General features: G+C 55.4%; 1 protein-coding gene and 1 long non-coding RNA gene across 8 annotated transcripts; one reads left to right on the top strand and one right to left on the bottom strand.

Moving 5' to 3' along the window:
• Nucleotides 1-513: 513 nt before the first annotated feature.
• LOC123803771 (uncharacterized) lies at nt 514-8,598 on the top strand. Of its 2 annotated transcripts, XR_015727056.1 has the most exons (3): nt 514-663; nt 1,847-2,041; nt 7,418-8,598. It is a non-coding gene; the product is annotated as an uncharacterized LOC123803771 (long non-coding RNA). The 2 variants fall into 2 exon arrangements; XR_015727055.1 differs by lacking the exon at nt 514-663 and having other exon boundaries at nt 842-2,041.
• On the bottom strand, nt 2,368-5,807 carry CIMAP1B (ciliary microtubule associated protein 1B). 6 transcript variants are annotated; one of them, XM_045815458.2, is made up of 6 exons: nt 5,297-5,547; nt 4,918-5,121; nt 4,568-4,672; nt 4,302-4,423; nt 4,000-4,164; nt 2,368-3,912 (listed from the first exon to the last, which is right to left on the bottom strand). In XM_045815458.2, the coding sequence occupies exons 1-6, from the start codon at nt 5,403-5,405 to the stop codon at nt 3,832-3,834; spliced, it is 786 nt and encodes a 261-aa protein (XP_045671414.1). In that variant the 5' UTR covers nt 5,406-5,547; the 3' UTR covers nt 2,368-3,831. The 6 variants fall into 6 exon arrangements, 5 of the variants coding, with proteins under 5 accessions (XP_045671414.1, XP_045671413.1, XP_087724706.1 ...); XM_045815457.2 differs by having other exon boundaries at nt 4,024-4,164; XR_015727053.1 differs by having other exon boundaries at nt 3,785-3,912; nt 4,024-4,164; nt 4,376-4,423; nt 5,256-5,807.
• Nucleotides 8,599-10,394: the final 1,796 nt, after the last annotated feature.

Raw genomic sequence — 10,394 nt, 5'->3', positions numbered from 1 at the left:
CCTTCAGCACGTCCCACAGCCTCTCCACCTAGCTTCCTCCTTTACATACGCGCTCTAAGCTGTGCACGGGATGTGCCTGACAAGCAAAGACAGCCTGTGGATACTTCCTGGGCCCCTCTCTTCCAGGAGCCCCCACTTCCAGAGCGCCCCCCGGGCCGCGCAGCTGTCTGCCCAGCGGTAAGGTCAGAAAGGGGGACACCAGGCACCGGGCACGACCCAGGCTCCCTGGGACCCAGCGTCAGTATCGCGAGTCGGGGGTCAGCCCCGCTCTCTGCGAGCTAGTCGCCGCCGCGGCCTTGGCCACGATGCACGGTCGGGGTCGCTAGGCTGCGGAGCTATCGGCACGCTCGGCGCCAGCGCGCATGCGTCAAGGGCTTCACGCACGCGCAGGAAGAGGGCCTCCCCTCTTCCTTCCCACCGTCCCCAGCCTCCGCGCGCGTGCGCGAAAGGTGGTGGGCACCGCCTGAGTCCGCGTGCCGGGCGAGGCGGGGCTTCCTCCCTGGGCCCGCCCCTCCCTGCTCCCTTCGGCGGCCGCTGCACTTCCTTCGGAAGCGCCCGGGCTAGCGCCTTTCCCGCCTTCCGCAGACCGCCCGCGCGCCGGGCACGGACCCTGGCTTCGCGTTCTCCGACTCTGCTGCTGTGTCGGTCGGCGCAGGGCGCGCGGTGCGAGGGCACGACGTCCCCTGCAGGCCACCGGGCGCGAGGAGGGGCGGGGATCGGCCCTGGCCGCAGCGCAGCCTTGAGCCCACCGCCGCCGGAGCCGATCCCCTGCGCGGCTGTCCCCGGACGAGCTCCTCGGAGCTGGCCGGAGGCTCCGCGGCGAGGGACGGGGGGTGGGGGGGTGGTGTCCCAGGGGGAGGGTGGGAGGGCCTGGGGCCGCGGGTGAGAATCCGGAACTCAGGAAGGAGAGTGCCCAGGGTCAGGGCTCGGGGAAGGAAAGGGGATGGGAACTCAGAGAAGGGAAGGGGCCGGGTTTGGTGGGGAGGGACCGGGGTCTCCCGGCGCCCACCGTCCACGGGCGCGTGGAACTCCTCCTGCTCACGGGCGTGGGGGTCCCGGAGCATAGGTCTCGGGCCAGGCCCAGATCCAGGCTCTGCGCCCGAGCTTCCTCTCGAAGCGGCCCCGGGATTGAGCGGTCGTCCAGCTCCCAAGAAGCTATGGGACCAAACTGCCAGCGTTACGAAAGGGAGATTGAGCGCACATTAGGAGACCCACCAGACAGAGGCCACACAGGGTCCAGCAGGCACAGGTGCTCACCAGTGCTCTAGCCAGCTCCCGGGCATGGTTAGTGAATACTTGCCCCTCCAAATCCACCACCAGAGCGGATGGGTTCTGCACCATTTTCTGACCGAGGTTGAAGGCAGAGGGGACTGGAGGTGATAAGGAGGCTGGAGTTCCTGGGAGATGTGGGGAATGCTTAATCTTGGGTCAGTCACGAAGGGTTAAGGACCCTGAACATTGAGGACCAAGTTCCCTATGGGGGTAGGGCATCAATCAGGTCACCCTCTGGAGTTGGTGGTCAGGTATCTTGTTTTTTAAATAATCTCTACACCCAATGTGGGGCTCGAAATCACGACCCCGACATCAAGAGTTGCATGCTCTATCAACTGAACCAGGCAGGCGCCTGGGTGGTCAGGCATCATGTGATGACGGGACACTGACCCCGGGGTTGGTTCAGATCACCTGTTTTGGGGGAGGTCCCCTGGTCCCCTAATGGGGATCTGGCCTTTGTACAGTCAGAGGTCAGGTGTCTTTAATACGCAGGAGGTAGACCCAGAGTCGGGTCAGGTTACCTGTGATGACTAGTAGGCTGTTAATGAGGGCTGACATCTCTGGCTTCATACAGGATTCCATCGACAGGAACCAGCCTCCTGCCCTGACCCGCAGGACAGCAGCTCACTCCCCCTAGCAGCCCTTACATCTGACCAAACTCCCCTGTATCAGGACTCCCAGTGACCTTCAGTGACCCCTGCACTGACACTGTCATCAGCAACCATGACGAGTGTCCAAGACCATGACCAGAGACTTATGAACAATTCTGGTAAGTCCTCATTAATGACTGGTCTGACCCATCAGGGGTATTGACCAATATCCTATGGCCCATTAATGATTGATTAGAGTCCCAACAGTGATTTTGATCAAGTCCCTATTAATGACTCCAACTGAAGTTTCTCTGATGACCAAAGTTCAATGACCATCAATGACCCATAGAAAACTTTGATCAATATCCAACCCTGATGAATGACGTATCAGTGATCCTTCAGAGATTCTGGCCAATGTTACTATCAATAATATCAATATCAATGTTACTAGATCAGTGATCAGTCAGCCCATCTGTACCTGCTCTGAGCTTTGGATGACAGTGAATCCAGAAATAGACTCCAGTTTATCCAAGTTGTGCTCCCCCCTTGCTCCAGACCACATCTGTTGATCATTGGTATGTGCTGGGCAGGGGTGCTGAGCACACCTGCACAAGCTACTCCCTTTACCTTCCCTGGTTAGGACGTCAGTTGGAGTTCTAGGCAGTTTGTAGTGGACGTGCAGCTGGTGGAGAAGGAAAAGAAATTGTCCTGTTTTGGTATGGGGAGCGAAGAGGAGGAGCCCAGTACGTATCCTGAGGGCTCAAGTCTGGGGAACCAAGAGAGAGGAATAGCCAGCTCTTCCCTTGGGAGTCCTGACTGGGGTACCCAAGGAGCTGGATAACTTGGTCTTGTTATGGGGGCTAATGGGGAGAGGGAACCTTAGTTCTGTCCTGGGGGTGAGAAGCCTGGGGTCTGCCTTTGGGGACTCCATCTAGGCCGGGCTTGAAATCAGGCTTGAAACTATTCCCTGTGGAATAGTTGTCTGTGAGCTGCTGCCCAGACTTGGCCAGGGCCAGCGCCACTGTCTTCTCCAGACCCATGCCCTGCAGTGGCATGGCCGTTTGCATGGCCCCGAGACATGGGATACGGTGGTGTAGCCAACACGACGGGGGTGTTCCCACAGTCGTGGGGTATCCTGGGGTCACTGACAGTGGTGGGGCTCTGTGGGGCCCCCGGAGGCAGGCGGTCTCTGGCGTTGACCTTGGGGTCAAAGGCACCCAGAAGTTCCCGCGCACCAATTTGCGCGCCCTCCGCGCTGCCGTCCACAGCGCGCATGAAGCCCCTGATGTCCCCCTAGCTCAGGCGGCCTGTCTCGTTCAGGCGGATCAGCTCCGGGAGTTGCGTGGGCTCTGGCGGTGGGGTCTGAAGGGCCCTAGCTCCCTGTGGCCCCATCGCTCCGGGCCTGCGGAGTGCGAGACAGCTGGAACCTGCCGCCGCCCTTTGTCTGTGTCTCTGCGGCAGGTGCACTTGTCCCAACTGGATCCGGTTTCTCCCTTTCGTATCCGCCCCCTCCGTTCCGTGTCTGTGTTGCCCATGTGCGTGTCTCCGTGTCTGGCTCCCACTTCTCGGCCTCACAACTTAAGCCCGGCCTGTACCTGTCCCAGACAGTGGCCCTCGCCCGTCCTGCTTTAGATTCCACCCGGGTTCCGCCCGGCCGGCCCGCCGCCGCAGGATGATGGCGGGTGGGCGGGGCCGCCCAGACAGGCGGGACTCTAGGCCAATGGCCACCTTAGGGGGCGGGACGACCCTGCTCACTTCTGCCCCGACCAATCACGAATGCCCGCGGGCGCGCGACTTCCGGGACTCCCCGGGCCAGTGGGCCCGAGGGGGTCTGGGAGCCCGTGGGCCCCAGTGTCCAGACGCGCACGCTCACCGCCCCACACGACCGCCGCGAACACAGAGGGGCGGACACGCTGCTGGCTCGGGAAGCTTTAAGCAAACGTCTGCGGGGCCGCGCCCGCCCAGCCGGTCAGTCGTCCGCATTGGTCAGGACCCGGGCCAGGTAGTCCGAGTGCCGGATCCCGAAGCTCCAGCCGCGGGGCTTCCGGTGCTGCAGGCCCAGGAGACGTCGCTGAGCTCGCGGGGTGGCCCCGAGCCGGGACCCCCCGGACCCTGACCCTCATCCCCCGCCTCTGACCCTTGACCCGGTACTCCAGAACACCTGGTCCACGTTGTAGGCTGCGGGCCCCGGATTCAGGGTGTTGTCTTGGGGGAGCGAGGTCCGCGCCAGCATCGAGAACTGGGGGGCCCGAGACTTGTAGATCCCAGTGTTCACCACGTGGTAGGCGCAGGGGCCCGGGGTCTGTGGGAGGGCGGCAGGGGCGCTGGGTCCGGCCTCCATTCCCCTCTGACCACTGGCCCTCACCTCTTGCTTGGTGATCCTCTGTGGCCCGCCCCGCCGACCCCTAGCTACACCCCGCCGGGCATCCCCTCCCCCACCTTGCTGAGGTCCTCAAAGAAGCTGCCCACCGCGCTGCGGCCATAGATGGAGTAAGTTGGGGCCGAGACTTTACCGATGACGCGCGGACCCAAGAGCGAGGGCACAGTGTAGGTCCCAGGGCCTGGGGAGGAGCCAGCGAAGGGTGGGGTCTAGGGGTGAGTCTTCGCGGACAGGTCAGGGTCTCCCCGCCGCAGCCTGCAGAGTGGTAGGGATGGGAAGGGGATGGGAAGGTCTACGGTGCCGGAATGGGCCTTTCTGGTCTCACCTGGGGTCTGCTGCTTCGCGTGGATGCCCCAGTTTCGGGGAGCGATGGTATGCCGAGGCGCACAGGGGTACGTCGCGTTCCCAGCTCGCTCCGGGAAGTATCTGCCTACGGGGCGGACCGGGGGTGTGGGCCGCAACAGGGTTGGGGGCCAGGGGTTAGGGTGAATCCGAGGCACGATTTGTCAAAGCCCGGTGGGGCTTGGAGTTCTTGTGAGATCCGGATGTGGGGGGTACCAGTTTGGAGTGATAGGGTACACGAGGGCGGCTCGGGGCTCGGGGGGGGGGGTTCCCGGGTGGGCCTTCCTGGAGGCGGCTCGGCGTTGGGGAGACCGGGGTCCCAGGGGTCCTGACCCGGTCCGGGAGTGAGGAGGGGCGCTGCGTGGCGGGGGCGGCCGTAGATGGAGTAGGCGGGTGTGCCGTCGGGGCCGCGTACTGTCATGCGAGCAGGAACCAGGTGGCCGGGCCCCGGGCCGCAAGAAGTCTTCTGCGTGGGGAGGCGCGCGCCGAACGAGAAGGCCGGGGCGCGGGGCCGCGACGGGTCGTGCAGGATGTAGCCTGCGGGAGCGTCCCAGCATCACTATGGGGCCCCGCCGCTCCCTGCCCCGGGCACAGCCCGCCGTCCCCCCATAACAGACTTCCCTCCGTGCCGCCCTGCAGCCCAGGTACGCCGCCCCCCTCCCGGCACAGACCTTGCTAGACCCTTCCTTCTACACCCGCCCGACGCCGGTACCGGTGTTCGGTGGGAGCATGTATTTGGGCCCCGGGCCTCTGTAGAGCGCTGCGATGGGGCCGCGGGGCCGGTGGGGCCTCCAAGGGCCGACCCAGGCGTCCGAGCCCATAGCGCGGAAGGGTGGGGTGCGCTTACGGCCTGCGGTACCTGTGGATAGAGGGTGGCGGCCCCCGCCCCTCCACCCAGAAGTGCCGCAGAACGCACTTCTTCGCTCCAGCTCCTCCCGATTCTGGGGGCGGGGCCCATCCTGTATCCCAGGAGCCGGGAAAACAAACCCGAGCTTTCCCGGCCCTGTGGGGGGCGGCGGGAGGCCTAAGTACCATCCCCTGCCCCCAAAACGAGTGCAGTTAGGGGGTGTGCGAGCGCGCAAAGTTTGGTCTCAATCCTTCGGGAAAGCAATTCCCTGGGGTTCTGGGGGGCCGGGATATTTTAGGGGCATCGGGCAAGGACACCGGGGTGAGGGTGCGGCGTGGGGAACCCGGTGCCCGGAGGGGGCCCCAAAGTTGATGCACTAACCTGTTTTTGTGGCTCCGGGTGGGGAAGCCAAGGTGGGGTGCCTGGATTCCCGCCCCCGCCCAGCCCAACTCCCAGACCCCATTGTGTCCAGATCCCGCCTCCTGGCAACGGGGACTGACCTCCCCTTACCCCATCCTGGCTCCGCCCATTCCCCCCCACCTCCTGCCAGCGGGGCTTCTCTTCGGAGTCCTTGGTACTCGCTGGAGACCTGCAGGCTGGGCCTTGGACCCCAGCACTGGCGCCACCCTTCCCCAGGCTTCAATACACCCATTCCAGAAATGGACGAATCTGCAGAAAAAAGCCAAATATGAGAATAAAGAAAATAAATAGTACAAACAGCAAGTTCAAGTTAGTTGTTACGTGTAGAGAGAGAACTTTGCATCTATTTAAGCCCACGGAATATTTGCAAAAATAATCTGGGCCACAAAGCAAAACTGAAAACCTACAAATTGAATATAGACATAGGACACATATTTGATCAAAGTCCAAAATAATTTTTTTTAAGTTTTATTTATTTATTTGAGAGAGCGCGAGCCCGCGAAAGAGCGAGCGTGCGTGCGTGCGTGTGCACGCAGGTCTGTGAGCAGGGGCGGGGGAGAGGGAGGGGCAGAGAATCTCAAGCGGTCTCTGCCCTGAGCCTGGAGTCAGAGGTGGGGCTCCATCCCTCCACCCCGGGATCATGACCTCAGCCAAACCAAGAGTCCCAGGCTGAACCAACTGAGTCTCCCAGGTGCCCCCAAAGTCCAAAATACATCTAAGCAAACAATAAAATATTTTTAAAAAGAAACAAACTTAAGTACTTAGATATTAACAAATTCTCTTAAAAACCACTGGATCAAAGAGAAACTCAAATGTGACGTTACACATTATATATAAAACCTTGCAAAGGTGGATACCGCATACCCAACCCTGTAAGACATAGCTGAAGCTGTGTTCAGAGAAAAACACACAACCTTAATGAAGAAAAAATTAAATATAAAGAAACTTCTTATTTATCTTAGAAACAGGGAAAAGAAAAACCAGGTAAAGTGAAAGAGTGTCCATTCTACTGAGCTCTGCCAGGAGCAGGCAGGGGCTGGGGAGGGCCCAGTGGTTTGTGGGGATTCTGGTCTTTGCCAACGGAGCACGGAGCCCAGTGTGGCATGGAAATGGGAACCGAGGTGGGGATTGCTGGGAGCTCCGGGCCCTCCAAGGGGACCTGAGGGTTGAAAGGGAGAGGCAGGTCCAGGGTGCACTGTCTGTAGAGAATTTAAAAATAATACAGTGAGGCAAAGGTGATCAGGTTTTATTATCCTCATGAGACCTGCAATTCTAAAGGTCAGAGATAAAATACTCCTACTCCACAAATCTTTTTTTGGTCAAGTTTTAAACAATACTGTGGTTACTGTTGAATCTTAGTAGGGCATATGTAAGATTCCGATTAGCCATTTTTATTACCCATCCTTTAGGAAACATTGTATTCTGTATGGACAGTAATTCAGACTCACTGCAAGGTTTTCTTAGGAGGCTAAGTGCCTCATGGTTGGGGATTGTGAATGGTTTTTAGAACTCAAGGGGCAGGTAGGGTCTCCTCTCCCTGTGATAACACATATTTCTCTCTTTAAGCCTTAGATTTGAGATGGACAGTGACACCAGAGTGATTGTAACAAGGAAGAAACAACTTCAGCTTTCTCACTTCTATAATTCTGTGACCGTTTGGAGTTTTTATTTCTGTTTAAAATTTAAAAGCTGTAATAATTTTGTTTGGTTGGTGCAAACTTTATTTCATATGTGAAATATCTTACTGAATTTGAATATTTTAAAAACAGAAGTATTTAAAAATTGCTAATTTTGATTGCTTATTTAAAGAATGAATAATTGTTGCTGATTATTAGATGATTATTACTGAAAATCATGTTGCAGTATAGCAGAGGGGGTGTTGACCAAAGATCCAAGCTGGGATCAGAGATACCAGGTTTGTCCACCTAGATGTGGGATCTCTGGGGTGTGCTGAGCTGTGGGCTCCGAGGCACTCCTAGCGGCTTGGCCATCCAGGGCCAGCATTTTCATGGGACTGGGGACCTGCGAAGGCAGTCCTAAGGCCAGTGTGCACCCCTGTGCCCCGGACTCTGCCTTCACTCAGGCACCAGGAGAAGCAGCAGCTGTGAAAAGACAGAGAAGGATGCGCTCCCAGAATGTGGGCAGAAAGTGAGGACTGGGGACGGGACTGCATGCTTGGGGTCGTGGACAGTGAGTGAGAGGCCATGGTTTTTCAGTCAATGAGTCCTCTGTTTCACTCCTCCCATGGAAATAGCTTGAATTCTACACAAGACACGAGCATGGTGCATCCCGCCGCAAGGAAAAGCCAGCCAGTGCGGAAGGACACACAGCCCGGAGCAGGACGTCCCCTGGGCTTGTGCTGCCCCAGAGTGCCTGCCCCCGCTCAGCAGGGACGGCACTTCCTGTGTGAGGCTGCATGACGTCCTGTGGTCGATTTAACCAGTGCTCACACTTCGGTCGGTCCTGCAGCTTTAAGACTGGGATCCCAGGGACTATGAATGCCACTAAATAAACCTTCATAAGTTTCCCCAAATACTTCTTCAGGATCAACTTCCTAATGTGGAACTGGAGGGTCAAGGGGTAAACATTTTATGATTTAGCATATGTTGCCTATTTGCCCTCCTCAAAGGTTCAGACCTCCCGAGAATGCTGGCCGGTGAGGGTAGAGTCTGAGTCCCTTTTGCTCACTGTTGTGTCCCTAGTGGGTCATAAATATTTGGTGAATAAATAAACACATTTATACTTTTTTTCAGTGGATTATGAGTGGTTCTATTTCTGTATGCCCTAACCAGGGAAAGTTAAGATCAACCTTTTAAGTAGTAATAGCCAAATATATTTATAGAGCATGTGTTATGTGTCAGGCACTATTCTGAGTACTAATTTACTGACATTGTTTAATCCTCACAGCGAAGCTTAGAGTTAAGTGCTATTATTTATTCCAATTTTACTGATAAGGAAACAGACACGAAGGGCTACATGCTTAGAAAGTGAGATTCAAATCCAAACTCTCTGGCTCTCCCACTCCAGATCCTTAGTGAATCACACTGCCTCTAAAAATTGGCCAATTGCACATGAAAATAAGGTCTTATTTTGTTAAGATTTGAGTTTCATTGATTCTTAGGAAGAATGAACATAATTCATGTATTTATTGGCCAATATATTTTGGCAAACTGCCTGTTAATGTGTTTTTGCCAGTTTTTCTGTTGGTTTCTTCATATTTTTCTTATTGACTTTTAGGACATTTTTTAAAAAAGATTTTATTTTGGGGGCGCCTGGGGGGCTCAGTGGATTAAGCACCCAACTTCTCGATTTCGTCTCAGGTCATGATCTCGGGGTCGTGAGATCACACCCTGTGTTGGGCTCTGAGCTCAGAGGGGAGTCTGCTGGAGATTCTCCCTCTGCCCCTACCCCCCAAAATAAATCTTTAAAAAATATTTTATTTTTATTTAAAGATTTTATTTATTTACTTGACAGAGAGACAGCCAGTGAGAGAGGGAACACAAGCAGGGGGAGTGGGAGAGGAAGAAGCAGGCTCCCAGTGGAGCAGGGAGCCCGATGCGGGCTCAATTCCTAGACCCTCGGATCACGCCCTGAGCCGAAGGCAGACGCTTAACGACTGAACCACCCAGGCGCCCACAAAAATATTATATTTTTAATCTGTATGACCAGCTTGGGGCTCGAACTCATGATCCTGAGATCAAGAGTCTCACAGTTTACTGACTGAGCCATCCAGGCGTCCAGGATGTTTTTGTTACATGTGTTAACTTTTTTGGGGGGGTCATATGTTTTCCAGATTTGTTATTTTTCATTCTATTTTGTTATTGGTAATTTCTGCTGTACGGAAGAATGACAGACATTTTTATATAGTCGCATATGTCGCATGTTTGTATTGGGGCTTCTAGATTCGTGGCACAAAGAGCACCGTTCTGTGGTTTCTTCTAGCATGCACACTCACACACACACACCTATGACTTCGAAGTTTTCATCACTCGGAATTTACTCTATGTATAGAATGAAGGAATAATATAGTATATCCTCCCCTCCTTCAATACCATTCATCAAAGAAAATAATTTCCCTGATTATTTGGTCATATTCTAAGCTCCCATAGGTTTGTTTCTGGGCTCTGCATGCCTGTCTATTCCTGTACCAATGCTGTAATGTTTTATTAGGCTTTCTAGTGCCTTTGATTTCTGATAGGGCAAGTCCCTTCTCTTTTGGCTTCCTTTCCAAAATTACTTGGATTATTTTATTTTATATTTTATTTTATTTATTTTTTTAAAGATCTATTTATTTGTCAGAGAGAGAGAAAGAGCACAAGCAGGGGGAGCAGCAGAGGGAGAGGGAGAAGCAGGCTCCCCACTGAGCAGGGAGCCTGATGTGGGGCTCCGTCCCATGACTCTGAGATCATGACCTGAGCGGAAGGCAGACGCTTACCCAACTGAGCCACCCAGGAGACCCAATCACTTGGATAATTTTAGACATTTTATTTCTAGGTGAATTTCTGAATCAGTTGAAATTGATAGGCATTGCGTTGGCTGTGTA

This window comes from Ursus americanus, chromosome 17 (assembly GCF_024610735.1).
Source record: "Ursus americanus isolate L20-20 chromosome 17, mUrsAme1.1.p, whole genome shotgun sequence".
NCBI classification, from domain to species: Eukaryota; Metazoa; Chordata; class Mammalia; order Carnivora; family Ursidae; genus Ursus; species Ursus americanus.
This window is presented reverse-complemented; position numbering and strand designations above follow the sequence as displayed.

What these genes read in the sequence shown, in the direction of transcription:
- CIMAP1B (XM_087868580.1), bottom strand. Translation starts at nt 5,405, where the DNA reads ATGGGCTCGGACGCCTGGGTCGGCCCTTGGAGGCCCCACCGGCCCCGC. An exon ending in CCTCCTCACTCCCGGACCGG is followed by an intron (nt 4,673 to 4,917) that starts GTCAGGACCCCT and finishes TCCGCCCCGTAG; the next exon opens with GCAGATACTTCCCGGAGCGA. An exon ending in CTTGGGTCCGCGCGTCATCG is followed by an intron (nt 4,165 to 4,375) that starts GTAAAGTCTCGG and finishes GCCCTCCCACAG; the next exon opens with ACCCCGGGCCCCTGCGCCTA.